Below are 16,384 nucleotides of genomic sequence, written 5' to 3' on the forward strand. Positions count from 1 at the left end.
ACTGCAATACTGCACTTTTACTGCAGTATTACTTCACATTTACTGCAGTTTTACTGCATTTGTACTTCACTGTTATTTTTGTAAGGAAGTACAAATGCAATAAAGCTACAGTACTTTGAAGTCCAACTGCAGGTTTGCAGTATAAAAAAAAAAGTGCAGTAAATGTGCAGTAATACTGCAGTAATTTTTTGTAAGGGTGGGGCTTATAATCGGGTGCGGCCTATAATTGGGCCAATGCGGTATATACGGTATATCATCCGTACCACCTTTTTACGGTATTCCCATCAGTGCCACACCTTCTTTTTTTAAATTACAAAATAACCCAAGCCAGCAATAGGTACGATAAAACGTCTTTGCCTTTGAACTTTGCATGAAGCCGATGATTAGTATTTTTGTCTGCCCTTGTTTAAATTTCATCTCTCACTTTTAACTCTAGTACAGCAAACATGGAAACTCCAGGGATACTTTTTTGTATCATTATTCTAGGCTTTTTGAATGGATTTAAACGCCTTAAGAGCTTCCCCAGAACAGCGTCTCTGACTTCTAGATTTCAGCTGTTTAATTACATTAATCATTTTGGAACACTCAGATTAAGCTCAAAAGGCTTAAGAACTATTATACCAATATTGGCATCCAAAGCACAACTGCTCTGTTAACCCTTTCTTTGTCAGAACTCAGCTCTAGGCTGATATCCATTCCTGCCGTTATGCGGTGGCTGACGTAATGCTTGACGTAAAAAATAAAATAAAGTGGGCTACAATGTGAACTTCCTTTTTTTTTTTTTTTCCTCAATATAGGCACCTTTTCCACAAATCGTGTGTGGATCCTTGGCTATTAGATCATCGCACATGTCCAATGTGTAAAATGAATATTCTGAAAGCTCTGGGGATACCGGTAAGAGCCCGAGTTGACAGCTATTCAAATAACATTTATTGAATATGTTCTCTAAAGCAAAGAATATTTTAGAGGTCTTTCGCTACACTGTGTTAAAGGCTGTGAAAGGCGCCTAAAACAAAAGCTTATTTATTAGTTGTTTTTTCTTGTTCCCTTATAAGGTGTGCCTTTTGAACATTATGCTCTACATTTTGGAAGAATCACATAATTGCAAGTATTATAATGCAGTGATGGTATTAGCTGAATTAGGACACTGCCTACTACAGAAAATTACTTTTATGGGGCTTATTTTCTATTGTAATTTTTTGTAGGGCATTATTGGTTAAATTGGGAGTAATGCAGCCAAAATTACTTTTTCTCCTTTCGTGCAATGCATATGTACGGTAAATTGTGTTGGCGTAACCTTCTCACAGAAATGTTAGTTATGAAACGGTTATTACAGTGGTACAGTGTCCAAGTGAACAATCACATGCTTAAGCCCCGTGAAATATCTTCTTTTTTTTTTTAACAACATTAAAGGCCTGTGGCTTCATCTAGCACAATATAAAAAGGTTATGTTACATTGTTCTATCAGTGTTTGCATCAGGCAGGTCATATAGAATTCATCTGGCAGATAAGTCAAGTCATGAATTATTGAATTTGGGCACCAAGCGGCGGCAGGAACCAGCTGCCACAAAACCGTCCATCACTCCTACTTCAGTCCATTAGATTAGAGCTGGGCATGGTGCCAGATGGAGAATGATCCAGACAGCATTAAATACTGGCAGAGCTGTAAGCCATGCCAAGCCCACAGGGGCCTGCAATCTAACACTCCATAGAACATCCAACACTGTCGTATGCTTACATGCAATGCCTTCCCGTTTACAAGATGGCGGTGTGACAGAATACAGTATTTTCTGGAACTGCATCCTCCTAATTATCTATATCTGAAGCGTATCAAGTGTGACATACCCATATTTAAGAATAGAATATTCACACATAACATCACATTCATGCATTTTAATTAATAAGAATAACCACAGCTTAAGAGAGTGTACAGGGTTAGCAGGTTGGAGCGGGTTAACACACCATGTACAGGTATCGCCTGCGGCTTGTTCATTTCTTCCCAGATTCTTAGTCAGTTGATTTAGAGTAATGGGTCACATGAATGAGCATTGGACAAGTTCATCCTAAGTGATGACATTATCAGAAGCAAAATAAAATGAAAATAATAGTAAGGCACGAAGGAAATACTTATTACAGAAGACTGATAACTTCAGCTTCTATAGTAAGTACAGATGAGGTTCACGGCTCAACCAAAGACAACCTTTATTGCTCATGGTCATTCGGCTCAGCGGTCTACCCCACGGAGGTTATAGATAATTAACTGGAAGCTGGATGTGCAACAGTAGCAGCGGCGTATCTGAAAAATTGCATTTTACAGATTGAACCAACTGAACGGTCTCTGAGTCACCTAGAAACTGCTAGAATGTTTGTTTTTAATGTATAGTGGGGCCATACTAGCATCTGGATATGTGTGTGTGTGTGCACAAAATGTATAGACCATTTACAAGTCTATTGACTAATAAGTAAGTTAAAAAACAGCAAGTGATGTATACTATATGTTTATAAATGTATAATATATACTGTATGTATATATATATATATATATATATATATCATATTGGAAAGTGACAAGACTGCAACTCAACCATTACTAGGATTATTTGGAAATTGCTGTATTCTCAAATAGCATGCACAATGTGAAAATAGAATGACTCCCTTCTTTCCAACAGCCAAATGCAGATTGCCTAGATGATATCCCTCCGGACTTTGAAGGTTCCGTGGGGCCACCCACCAATCAAATAACAGGAGCTAGCGATGTAACTGCGAACGAGAGTTCTGTAGGAGCTGACCCTCCTGTTCGTGCAGTGGGTGTATTACAAGTGATCCAAGATGCAGAAGTACTTCCGCAGGTCGGGGACATTAGCCTTACTGCAAGCAGTAAGTTGTTTGTTTTATTACATTTTATAGTATTCACTTGTAGTACAAAAAAGGTTGGAAAAAGCAAAGCAAATTCTTCTGCTTACTGAACTATGATCCTCCTCCAGCTTGTAAGTGGTAGTTCAGCAATGTTAACCTGATTGGTGCGTGAAGAAGTGACAAATACGAATATGATTGCATTTTAGCCCACATATACCAGCTTTTGTAGAAAAAGCTATCAGTGAAACATGTTTGCATATCTTGACACACATTTTGGGCCTTCGGTTTTTGCAGTATACATATTCCACATAGTATTGCTGCACACATAGCTTTTTCTTCATGAGCACAACAACTCTGTAGATGCACAGGGATGTGTGAATGAATAATTAACAAAAGTTGTGGCAAGATTGCCCCTAGGACGTACCTGTACGTCATGCGTTCTTCACAGCGGCAGGGACATATTCCTACTGCGGCACGGGAGATCAGGCTGTCTATTGACTTTGGAGTAAGCCTCCATCCAGTATTTCCATTTGATAAAATGCTGGTTTATAATAAAAAGAGCAATTAGAATCATTGGTAGTAAGGAGTGTTGATTCTACGTCTCCACAGAGACCTTTTTTCTTTCTATTGACAGCCTTAAACCGATCCCCCTAGCTATGACATTTTTTTTATAGAGCACCATCAGGTTCGGTGGCACCATTATAAAAGGGGAGAATACTTTAACATTAAGAGCTGAAAATGTACACAAATTAACAATGCAGCGTACGCACAGCGTTATTACAAAGATTATTATTATCAAGAAGATTATTTAGGCAACACTTAACAATTACTGGCAATGGGTTTTTTTTCATCATATTTGGGTGTTTTTCCACGAAGTCACCTTACCCTGGCTTTGGAAATAGAAAACCGAGCTTCTTTTGGATTAAACATCCTTTCGTTATCTTAGTAAAAGAGAAGAGTGTATACCCAAGCTGCATGGGTACATGTCTCGGCTCAGTGCTTTGCACAGCCAGCTTTGGGATCATTTACCATTTCCCAACGCAGTTTAAAAAACGTTTTAAAAAAGAAAGAAAATGCTATACACAGTTTGAGTGAAGTGGAAAAAAAAAACATTGTATAAAACATAAATTAACCCATTAACACACACGCATGTCTCCACCTATTACATTAATGCCACCAATCATATTCAGTAAAAAATTATTATTAATTAAAATATTAACCAATATCTCTATACTTTATCTCTAATCGCATATACTCATATTGCTTCAGGTTTACTAAGAACTTCCCAAACAATATAATTTTACACTTAAAATGATAAGCTGTTCACTGAATTCGATATTATTGTAGTTCATGTAGTTGTAAAGGATATTGTAACCATATAATGTAACCTTATAACCAAATATTTGAAATAAAGACAAAAACACATTTATCTTGGAATAACCAGGCCGTGGACTTTTATTAAGCTTTACAACTCTTGTATAACCATAACATATTTATTCAACGAAACTCTTGGCCCAAACCCAGAGTCTCACCTTCATATAATATACACCAAAAAATAAATATACATATACTAAGCCGACTGCCCTAAAAGCCGGAAGGCAAACCAACTCTGTACCAGTTCATCCCTATAAGCGATAACTATAACTCTAATAAAAGCACACGACAAAACATTTTATTTTTATTTTTATATAAATAAGGGGTAGGGTTGGTGGGAGCTTTTCCAGCAGAAGTTCCATCTTCTTCGCCCGCGGCTCTCCTGCGTAACTAAGATCACCAGCCTTCAACAGGTTAGTACCTCAGTCTGCAGTTCGCCTTGTGGCATGAAGCGCTGCCCCTCACTCCACTTCTATTTATAGTGCAATTTCGCGCCCTTAGCGCTGCGCGAGGCGCCTCGCGGTGTCTCGCGACGGAGGCGGCAAACCACTCAGCAGCGCGAGCGCACCCCAGAAAATTCTAGTTATATAACTCATCATATTTTTTTATTTTATTTTATTTTTTAAACCTTTGACTTGAACTTTTGACCTGCCAAAGACTTTAATAGGTGACCTTAATTTGAACTCAATCTCCTATCCCCACAACTACATGTCGCCCTGCGCTATTCAGGCAACAGGGCTTTTCATGTAGTTGTAAGGGATATTGTAACCATATAATGTAACCTTATAACCAAATATTTGAAATAAAGACAAAAACACATTTATCTTGGAATAACCAGGCCGTGGACTTTTATTAAGCTTTACAACTCTTGTATAACCATAACATATTTATTCAACGAAACTCTTGGCCCAAACCCAGAGTCTCACCTTCATAAAATATACACCAAAAAATAAATATACATATACTAAGCCGACCGCCCTAAAAGCCGGAAGGCAAACCAACTCTGTACAAGTTCACCCACCCGCCACAAATGGACATATCCCATTTGTGGCCCTACCCCATAAAAGCCACGGCCTGTTCCACCATACTTTGTAAATCCAGGTTAAGAATATCACAACCGATATCTGACAAGTGTATACCATCGTTCCGATATAAACCATCGCAATTCCCCTCCAAGTCCAAATGACGAAAACTCAGAAAACCTTCCATGGACATGAATTTTTCCATTGATCTGTTGAGTTTTCTACGCACCCTCTCCAATGCCTTAAATTCAGGCATGGAACTCCAGATTAACCAAGGAATGATTTCTGACCAGACCAATATTGTGTCTACAAAAAACCGTCTGAGACTCAATATTATTTCTTTAAACAGCAATAATAATTCAATAGACTTTGTTTTGCCCAGATCATTCCCCCCGCAATGAATAATAATAACATTCGGAACAGGTAACATATTAGCATAATCTAAAATAATATGTTCCAACTGACAAATACCTAAACCCCTAATACCCAACCAGTATATCTGAACTGCATTACTATCAAAACCTAAATTGTCGCCGTAGCTCCTTTGCGCCGCTCTTTTCTGCGCCCAATAGCTAAACGAATGTCCAACAATCCACACTATAGCTGGATGTTGACCTAGAAGAAAATATTATTAGCACTTATAACAATTCAGGTCTAATATAACTTTTAAAACGATTTGAATCCCATCGACCAATTCTCTTTATAACCGACTTGTCTAAACCCAGCATTGCAGCTTCTGTGGCCGCACCAATTCGAAAGGAATGTGAAGAGTAATCGAGATCACCCAGCCCAAGTGCAATAAATGATTTTTTAAGTACACTTCTAAACTGGAAGTTCGTTAACGGTAAGCCCTGAACTATGCACAAGCCAGTTCCCACCCACATTTGGCCTGATGGTATTAAATAACTCAGCATTTAAAACAGGGCACATCAAAGAATCAATTCTGTTCAATTCCAGCCAGCAACCCTTACCCAATCTATCCGTTTTAGAGGAACGTAAGAATATTCTTAAATTCCCTTCACATCTTACATCCTCACTCTGCAGACCAGATCCACCTTTTTTATTGGCCGCAACCAACTCACTGATTCGAAAGGCTCCAAAAAATGCTATTATAAAAGCAGTTCTAAATAAACGTTTCTCGAAATCATCCCAACATACTTTATGTAAAATATTAACCAGCCCTTTTAACAAGTCAAAAGAAATAGGCTTTCTTGTATCCCTAATTACATTCGACTTGTTATAACCTTTTAACAATTGCTTAATCAAAAACTCTTTGAAAGACGAGCGCTTCCCCGCTAATTTGAAAAGAATGAAATGCCTAATAGGTATCTCTCTATACAGGCTCTAGAACAACCATCACTTATGAGCTTTAGCACAAACTCTAAAGCAAACTCCAACCTTTCATCAAATTCATCAATCCTCCTCTCTTTCATAAAGTTACACCAACATACCCATGCTTTCGTATATGCACACCATGTCCCTTTGGATAAGGATTTAGAAATTAATGAACTTATCTGGGAGAAGTTAAATCCCACACACTGCCCGGGACAACCATCCCTTTCTTCTCCGCCAGTGGCGCCAACATTCGGAAACTCTTAAAGTCAAAACGTGAAAGAGCATCAGCTATTAAATTCTTCTTACCAATGATATGTTTAGCTCTTAACCATATATTAAACACTAAGCATAAATAAACCAAACGCCTCAAAACATGTATAACCGGTAAAGATTTTGCTCGTAAGGTATTGATTACCCATACTACCCCCATGTTTTCGCAATGTTTACTACCCCAACACTCTAAAGCCACAACTACTGGAAACAACTCCAGCAACACCATATTTTTGGTCCATCCTGCTTGCCGCCATGCATCCGGCCATATGTCCACAGCCCATTTACCCTCCCAATAGATACCAAAACCGGTAGCCCCAGCAGCGTCCGTAAAAAATTGCAACTGATCGCTACTGACAAAATCCTCCTGCCAGGCAGCTGATCCATTAAATTTTACTAGAAACAAATCCCAAACCGCCAAGTCTTCCCTAACTTGTTTAGTTACTCTAACTCTGTGATAAAGCTCTTTTTTCCCTGCAATGCCTCTACCAATTAGCCTAGAATAAACTCGGCCCATAGGAATCACCCTAGATGCAAAATTTAATAAACCCAATAATGATTGAAAGCATCGCACCGTAACTTTTTTTGAACGCAAAACAAAACGAATCATCCATCTCAATTTTTTGATTTTCTCATCTGGTAATCTGAAAAACATTTTTTCTGTATCAATTTCTATCCATAAAAATTGCAACTTAGTTGTCGGATACACTGTTTTCTCAGAAGCTAACGGAACCCCAAAAAATTCTACCAAAACCATGAAAGAATTAAGTAACGTTAAACATTCCTTACTATCTGCTCTACCTAAAAACAGAAAATCGTCAAGATAATGCACAACATATCGTAAACCCGCAACTTGAACAACTGACGACTCTAAAAAGGAAGAAAAAGCTTCAAAATCAAAACACGAAACCGAACAGCCCATAGGCAAACACTTATCAAAATAGAACTCCCCTTCAAACTGAAAACCCAAAGAACAAAAACAAGCAGGATGGATAGGTAAAAGCCTAAAAGCAGCCTCTATGTCCACCTTCGCTAACAAGGTATTCCTACCCAAATATCTCACCCACTTTAATGCGTCCTCAAATGACGCATAATGTACTGGAAACTCAAATTTATTAACCTCGTCATTCAATGATCTACCCTTTGGGAAAGATAAATGATGTATGAGTCTGAAAGCACCGGCCTCTTTCTTGGGTACTAAACCCAGCGGAGATATTCTAAAATTAACAAAAGGTGGTACCGAAAATGGGCCTTCAAATCTACCCAATCTCAACTCTTTTTTAATTTTTTCCTGAGCAACCGTTGTATTATTAGTTATAGATTTTAAATTCTCAACCCAAACAAAATCTTTTCCTTCAAAGATTGGTAACCGGAAACCTTCAGAAAAACCCAATGCAAGTAACTCAGCCTTCCGTTTGCTTGGGTATTTGCCTAAAAAGGGGAGCATTCTTTCCCACTTCACCGGCGTCTCCGCCTTTCTGAACTTGCTCTTTAGACTGATTCCTCCGAAAACACCGCAGCGCCGGGTGACTACCCGCACAAATCGTACACTCATGTTTATATTTACAAGAATTGGGCCAATTACACTGTGAGTCATTAAAAGCCCAGCATATACCCTTACTACGCTGTGGACCTGAACAATTTTGAGACCTCGAAACCGTAGCCGACCTCCAAGTCCCTACGTCCTTCATGCCCCAATTCAAATTCTTATGCACCGATAACTTCTGACGAAAAACTTCGTCGTAATTAAACCATGCTAACCCGCCAAAGTTTTTATATGCCTCCAAAACTGATTCAAGATGTTGAAATAAACCAGAGCTCTTATCACTGTGCTTTTCGCAATATACACTAGCATAAATGCAGAAAGCCTGTAACCAGTTATTAAAAGACCTAGCTACAGGTCTACGTCTATCTTCCTCCTTATCATGTTTATGCAAAAATTCTTTTGAGGCAGGTAACAGTGAAAGTATATCAACATACTCATTAGACCAAATTTTCTCTTTTAAAGCATTAGTTAAGTGAAAACCTAAAGGTGACACTTCGCATGGCAGAGATTCTTTCATACAACGCTCACTAATTACAGTTTTTTTATTTACCTCAGAAGAGGACTTCTCCCAAGCCTGAGCAGGGCTAGCACCTTTAAAATCTTTCAAACAACCCACTAAAGAGCTAACTAATTCATTTAATTTACATAAATTATCATTGTACTCGCCCTTGCTAGACCCAGCTCTGCCTCTTTCGTGCTCAAAGTCTTCTGTTAACCCCTCCTGGTGTGCAGGACCGGGTATCGCCAGTCCCTGTCGCCCATACCGGTCCTGAGGTAATTCTTCAGCATTCTCCTGCCGCTGGAGCAGCTGCTTCTTCTTTGAAATTAACCCTCTTCTCGCCGGAGAGCGAGAAAGGGGTCTTTTTTGCTTGGAAACCGGCCTCTTGCCTCTGTTTCCGCGTTCTTCACGATCCTCGCGATCTTCGCATTCCCGGGATGCCAGGCAACCTCTTCTGCTTGATCTTCGTGATTGCATAGCCAAACACGACGTTTCAGCCAGTTCCAGCGATGACTCAATCTGCTCACGCGATGAATCTTGCAGCAATACCGGAACCTTTGAAGAGTCGTCACACACCGGCTCCGCCTCCGCTACAACTTCTTGTTCGCTACCAACCCAACAGTGGGTGGTATCCTCTTCAATATTCATCCCGAGGCAACTCTGCAGCCACGCTTCCCCTCCTCTCGTCATCGCTTTTTCTCGGAGCTTTTCCAGCAGAAGTTCCATCTTCTTCGCCCGCGGCTCTCCTGCGTAACTAAGATCACCAGCCTTCAACAGGTTAGTACCTCAGTCTGCAGTTCGCCTTGTGGCATGAAGCGCTGCCCCTCACTCCACTTCTATTTATAGTGCAATTTCGCGCCCTTAGCGCTGCGCGAGGCGCCTCGCGGTGTCTCGCGACGGAGGCGGCAAACCACTCAGCAGCGCGAGCGCACCCCAGAAAATTCTAGTTATATAACTCATCATATTTATTTATTTTTATTTTTTTTTAAACCTTTGACTTGAACTTTTGACCTGCCATAGACTTTAATAGGTGACCTTAATTTGAACTCAATCTCCTATCCCCACAACTACATGTCACCCTGCGCTATTCAGGCAACAGGGCTTTTCATTCTCCTAATAAGAGGCTTACCAGCATATGCGGTCTGATAAATTGAGCATGATAAGCAGAGTGTGACACAATATACAAAAATAGAATATATAAATAACAGGCACTGGAAATAATGCTATAGATATTACCTACGCTCATCATCAGGTCTTTCTGTTAAAATGGAATAACAGAATGAGGCTTCTAGTGAAGTGTACAAGGTGACCTGTATCCAAATAATAACACGTAATAATAATTACATTAAAACGTTTTATCGCACTTTGTCAAACCTTTATAATAATATCTGAACAGCATTCAAGTCCGTGTTTATTAACACACGATATTCAGAGTTTTTACCAGTGTGTCTCAATAACACTTTTACCTACAACAAATGTTCAACATTAATATATAAATATACTGGTGGGGGTTTATTTACAGTATGCGCTTTAAAGGGAAAGACAGACATTTTACACTGGTGTTTGTTTAGATGCCGCATATTTTTTTTGGTGGTATACAGATAATCTCTTTATCAAAGCTATAAATGTTGACTTATTACTGGAAACATAGAATTAGGAGCATTTCACTGCATGTGCAGAAGATCATCAAAAGATGTCTCTACAGACTAGATTTTGATATCCATCTATTAGAAAGAATGAACGGTGTGAATTTGTACTGAAGTATTCACTTGTAAGAAAAATGCATTCTGCCTGCCTTCTTTATTACAAGTGCTAGCTTCCTCTTGGAACCCCTCTCTCCCTCCACCCATTCAGTCAACTTCTGTTCAACCCTCAACATAACTTCAGATTACAAAACCATTCCTTTGAAAATGTTAAAAATGTTATTCTGTTGCCAGACCCCTAGTTTAGCTTCCCAAAGTTTAGCCTGATTGTATAGTGCGTATTACCAGTGTGCCGAGACGTAAATGAAGATAAGACGTTTCATGGAAACCAAACATGATTCATACATCTATACTACATATGTACTGTATATATATAGCAAACAAACAAACAAGCTAGCTTGGCTCTTCATACTTAATACAAACAAAAATAGGAGCGCTCCGAGGACGTTGAAAAGTGATGCAGGTTTTAATGCAAAAATGCAGGCATCAAAGTTAAGTCCAATGATAAAAGTCCCCAAGTGGGACCCAAACATTGACACTGTATATATGGGTATATAGTTATATATGCAGAAAAAGAATGGAGATTGGATATTTGGCTCTTAATACATATCCGGGACATTCTGCAATTTTTGAAGGCTGTATTGAATCAATGGACTAAATCTATATAAAGAGTAAAAACATTGGTTTTAAAGAAAAGCTGCTCATTCACCATTTAACAAGTGGGGGTTTTATTTATTTATTCACTGTGCGTCAGTAGTGCTTAAACTCCCTAGCCACATTGGCAGCATTGGTCATCTCCTACTTTACTGCAAGGCTCCTCCACGTTGCGTAAAAGTATATTCCCTAATGTAATCCATAAGGGTATAGACTTAATAAGTAGGCATTTCATCCATTAAACTAAGTATTATTTCTACCATTTTTAGAGGTTGTTTTTTCCCCAGTGTTTTAATCAAAAGTAATGGAACTAAAGCACAATAATATTTACTATGTGGCATGTAATATGCCTATCTAGTCTCTAAAGCTTGAAATCTATTGCGCTTCAGTTAGTTAGTTTACTCCTCTTCTTTCCATGGCTACCTCCATACAATACTATGTTGATGAATTACAACTCTGATGATACCCAACCCATTTCTTCCCTATATTATTTATTTGATCTGGTAATGGAGGCGGAGGTGGAAAGTCCCAGTTTGATTTGCATACCAGAATGAAAATAGAAATCGTGATTTGCCTCAGCATATGAGATCCTATTAAGTTTCCAGATGAGCAGACAGCCAGCTACGAGTTTCTACAGACAGTCGGGTCTCCCCTATCCTGAACATGTCATTGTTGCTTTTTCCAGTGCACTCCTACCCACATCTGCCTTCAATAAAATGTGGCTGTTAATCATAGCTTTCACCTCTTACTTATTTTATAAATGTGATTCTCTCAACACGCAATACCTGCTACATTTATTGTCAGACAACCATAGGTTTGTCCTATTGGCCATTTTTTTCAAGATGCATTACATTTTTAAGTGTTGCTGACCATCACTTGTAAGCTGCTTCCCTTTATGGGGGATGTGTAAATTTATTGTGATTTCATGTGATTTCCTTATTGAGTAATTTTCCATTTTATGCCATCTTTAATAATAAAGTGGATTTGGTCATTAAATAAATAGAATGTAAAGTTTTTGTCCAGCCAATCGTTACTGTAAAATCCAGAAACATGCCTTATTATATCACCGATGCGCTGGAGTCCCGTCTGGCTCAAGTCTCTGAATGATCGAAGGCTCTGAGCTGGTTACACAGAAAAGCAGAGTTTTGGCCATTAGTGGCAATTTTGCATTTTTATTGGCTGTCATCAATGCTTCGAAATCGACAAGAAACTCACAAACATCCCCTGCTGAGGATTTTAAAACTAAAATACTACTGTTGTGTAATTATTTTGAGAAGACCCTTTGTTAGGGAGCGAGCTGGAAATGTTTCCTCCATGACGTACTTCATGCTGTTAAAGGCTTTCACATATTTCTGAGAATTTTGTCTGGGAGTTTGTGGGAATCAATGGCCTTAATGTGCTCCAGATGTGGTTCAACGATACAGTAGTTTGCACCTTTAGAAGTTTTCCGATCTAAATTCATTGTACTTAAAGGAAACATTTTAACATTAATCTCATAAGGTTTCATCCAAACAACAAGTAAGGAGATTTTGGCTGACAGGCTGACCAGTGTGTGTAAGAGGAGTGCATATTTAACCCCTTGATGACAATTGCCGGTCCGGGCACGTCACCGAAAATCGTGACGATTATGACAATTGACGTGCCAGGACCGGCACGTCTTTAAACGGGTGAAAAAAATCGATCCGTGAACGATTTTTTCACTCAAACGGTGTTGCTCTAATGCCTCGACATCGAGGCATTGAGCAACACAAAAAAAAACATTCCCAGCCCCCCCCGATCGCTCCTAGGAGCAAATAAAAAAACATGTTTGAAAGACTGCACGTCTTTCAAACATGGCGGCGCCCGCCGCCGAAAAACGGGTTTAGGAAGCGATCGCGAGTCGCTTCCTTTGCTTAGCTGGTGTTGCTAAGATGCCTCAGTATCGAGGCATCTTTGCAACACCTGTTTAGCAAAGGAAGCGACCCGCGATCGCTTCCTAAATGCTTAACTTACCTTCCCGGTACCGGCGTCTTCAAAACACACGCGGTGTTTCAAGATGGCGGTGCCCATCAAGCCGGGGGCGGAGCCTGCTGTCATCATCGGGGGGGGGTGTTGCTGGATGTCATGGACATCCAGTGAATAACACCCCTAGTGGTCAGATCACTCATAAGAGTGATCATGATTTGCTAAATCAAAGGCAATGTTTTCTAAACATTGCCTTTGATCAGTATTGGATCTGCCTCCCTCCTTCACTTGCTTCTAGTGAGGGAGAGAGACAGATCAGTGTGTTTTCAGGTATTCTCAATAATATATATATATATATATTGATCCAAAGGCTCTTATAAGAGCCACCCATTTAATATTAACCCCTTCATTGCCATTGATCACTGCATAAACAGTGATCTTGCATAGTGGCAATTGTTTTTGGGGTTATTTTTTTTTACATTTTTTTTTACTTTATTTTTTTTTTTACTTTTTTTTAGGGTTTTTTTTTATTTTTTTTATTAGAGCCATTAACCCTTTCCTTCCCCACTATTTTTGCTGCAATTGTTGCCATGCAGCGGTATACAGCTGAGGAGGCATGTTCCAAATTTGGCCCTTTTGCCCCCAAACAATCTGACAAACCCATGCATGTGGGGTATCAATGTACTCAGGAGATGTTGCTGAACACATATCGGGGTGTTGTGTGACAGCAACAACATACCAGGAGCTGTAATTTTACACCTGAAGTACAAAGTATGTTTAAAAAACAGCAAAAACAATTACTATCACAAACTTTGACAAGGGTTGGTGGTAGGATTAGTGCATGGAAAGGGTTAAACTATCAGCATCTAAAATACCCTGGGGTGTCTAGTTTTCAAAAATATATGGTTTGGTGGGGTAAATTTAATTTGCTGGCTTCAAAGATGCCCCAAATACCACATGGAGACAGAATTACCAGATTCAGAGAAAAATGGTTTTTAAATAGCAAAACACTACTTGTACTTATTGCCCCATAACGTGTAGAAGAAAGCAAAAAAACATAAAAACATTGGGTATTTCTAAACTCGGGACAAATAGTAGAATCTATTTAGCAGGTTTTTTCAGTAGTTTTTTATGATGAATAAAAGATTTTTCAAATAAAAGTGAGAATTTTTTTTTTTCAATTTTTCGTCATATTTTATTATTTTTATTATAGAAAATTACATCATATATAAAAAATTGTGGGTTTAGTAAATGGGTTAAGAGAAAATTACAGCTAAACACAAACACCGCAGAAACGATAAAACAGCCATTGTCACGAAGGGTACAAAAAATAGAATCAGCCTTTGTCACGAAGGGGTTAATCCTATTTATTTTGTTTGTAAATTAATATTCCTCTATATATTCCTTCTTAATACTGTCAATATGTGCTTATAAAATCAATTTTATTTTGTCACCACGCTTGTATGTTTCTTTATTGTGCCATGAGATGCATATATAGTGCCTTTTATCCTATAACTGTGAATGTATATTTCCATTAAATCATGTTGCTGTGAGCCATATTCCTTGTATTCACTCGTACGGCCCCCATCAGAAATCCAGGGGCCCAGTACAGGCCGAATGCCTGGGCCCCCATGCCTCATCCATCACCCTGCCCCTTGTCCATCGCATTGTCCCACCCATTCCTCCTCCCGTCACCCAGTCTTAAAATCCTCCCATAAGGACACCTTATGAGAACGGGGTAATAAATTAGTACCTGGGTGCAGTATTTCTTCTAGCATGCAAACTCGCTTTAAATGCTTCAAGTAGTATACATCTAATAGTACTGTTCATAAGTTTAGGGTCATTTAGAAAGTTCATTTTTTTAGCACATACATACAGTAACATACGACCACACACTTAATTATTTTTAATAATTAAGGTCATCGCGTTGAGTTCTAGGAAATTACGTCATATCCTGGCACTCACTCATCGTGTTGGACCTAACAAAACACATCCCGAAGCACCGGCCTAGTGGCATGCCGAACGGGTGCAGCTGGTGATGGGGGACCACGGGCACCTCCCTTACACCATTGTTTGTACTAGTATTTTGGATATTTTGGAGTATTTTGTAATTCATGTTACATGACCCCGCTGGGTGGTTCAGTTATCGCGTGGCCGTCTCAGCATAAGCAAGCCTGGACCAGTACCAAGCATACCTTCTTGATGGTGGCTCTGTTCACTCATTGGAAAAGGTGATGCAAGCATCACTTGGTTAGAGAACTCTTACTAGTGGTAGTGAAAGCATGACAAGCTACACCTTATTAAGCGACTCTCAACCAGTTTCATGAGTATAATTTTTAGTTACATGCCAAGTGTGCATATGTGCATATGTTATCAACATGCTGTGTGTATCTATTGACTTACTCATCGTGTCTTTAAATGTTTCAGGTGAACAGGAGCCAGCAGTCAGCAGTGATTCTGATATTTCTCTCATTATGGCAGTGGAAGTGGGACTTTCAGATGTGGATCTCTCCACTGACCAGGACTGTGAGGAGGTGAAATCCTGAGCAGGAACATTGCTGCAAATAGAAGGATGGTCATAGAAGATGGGAAGAGATGGCTCTCCTGGAGTTTGGACTGTTCTAAAAAAATAAAGCATAAACAAATCTCCACCACCATAAAATCTCCAGTGCTCTCCATTCCAGGATGACCATGGAAAGCAATAGCGCCAGATGCCTGCTGTGTTCAGCACAGTTTCTTCCCGTTGGATTTTCAGTTGGGTTGATCTTGGGAGCAGAGGTTTCCTCCTTTCCTCTCACGTGCAAGGCTTCAAACTGCAGGCTTCCCCTGTTGTGGATAGCGGACCTGGAAACTAAAACTGAAATCTGATGCTGTTTCATAAAAAAGGAATACAAAACAAAAATAGAGATTAAAAAGCATTGGTTCTTTTATTTGTTAACCTAGTTTTAATCCATGTATGTCACACTTATAGATATATTTACGATGGACAGAGCATTGTCTCAGGTATTTTGGGAGTTTTCTTTGGCTGCTTTGCCAACTAAACAGGACAGTGTCGTGGCGTTTGGGAGTCGATGGTCAGCTTGCATTTGATGAGAAAGCCATGGTTACAGGAAGGACGCACCCAGAAGCAAATGAAGGGGCCTTTGCCGTCTGCATGTGATTTAACATTCTTCATGGCCTT

General features: G+C 39.3%; 1 protein-coding gene across 1 annotated transcript in view; it reads left to right on the forward strand.

The window, feature by feature from the left end:
• LOC149287426 (RING finger protein 150-like) overlaps positions 1–15,749 on the forward strand; it is a 60,150-nt gene extending 44,401 nt beyond the window's left edge. Inside the window, exons 5-7 of the mRNA XM_089492933.1 lie at positions 798–894; positions 2,670–2,877; positions 15,631–15,749. Coding sequence (XP_089349059.1) covers positions 798–894; positions 2,670–2,877; positions 15,631–15,749 — 424 coding nt within the window. The remainder of the gene's footprint in view (positions 1–797; positions 895–2,669; positions 2,878–15,630) is intronic.
• The last annotated feature ends 635 nt before the right edge of the window (positions 15,750–16,384 follow it).

The sequence above is a fragment of the Sceloporus occidentalis genome, unplaced genomic scaffold (assembly GCF_023333645.1).
Source record: "Sceloporus occidentalis isolate IW3139 unplaced genomic scaffold, rSceOcc1.0.p SCAF_61, whole genome shotgun sequence".
Classification (NCBI taxonomy): domain Eukaryota; kingdom Metazoa; phylum Chordata; class Lepidosauria; order Squamata; family Phrynosomatidae; genus Sceloporus; species Sceloporus occidentalis.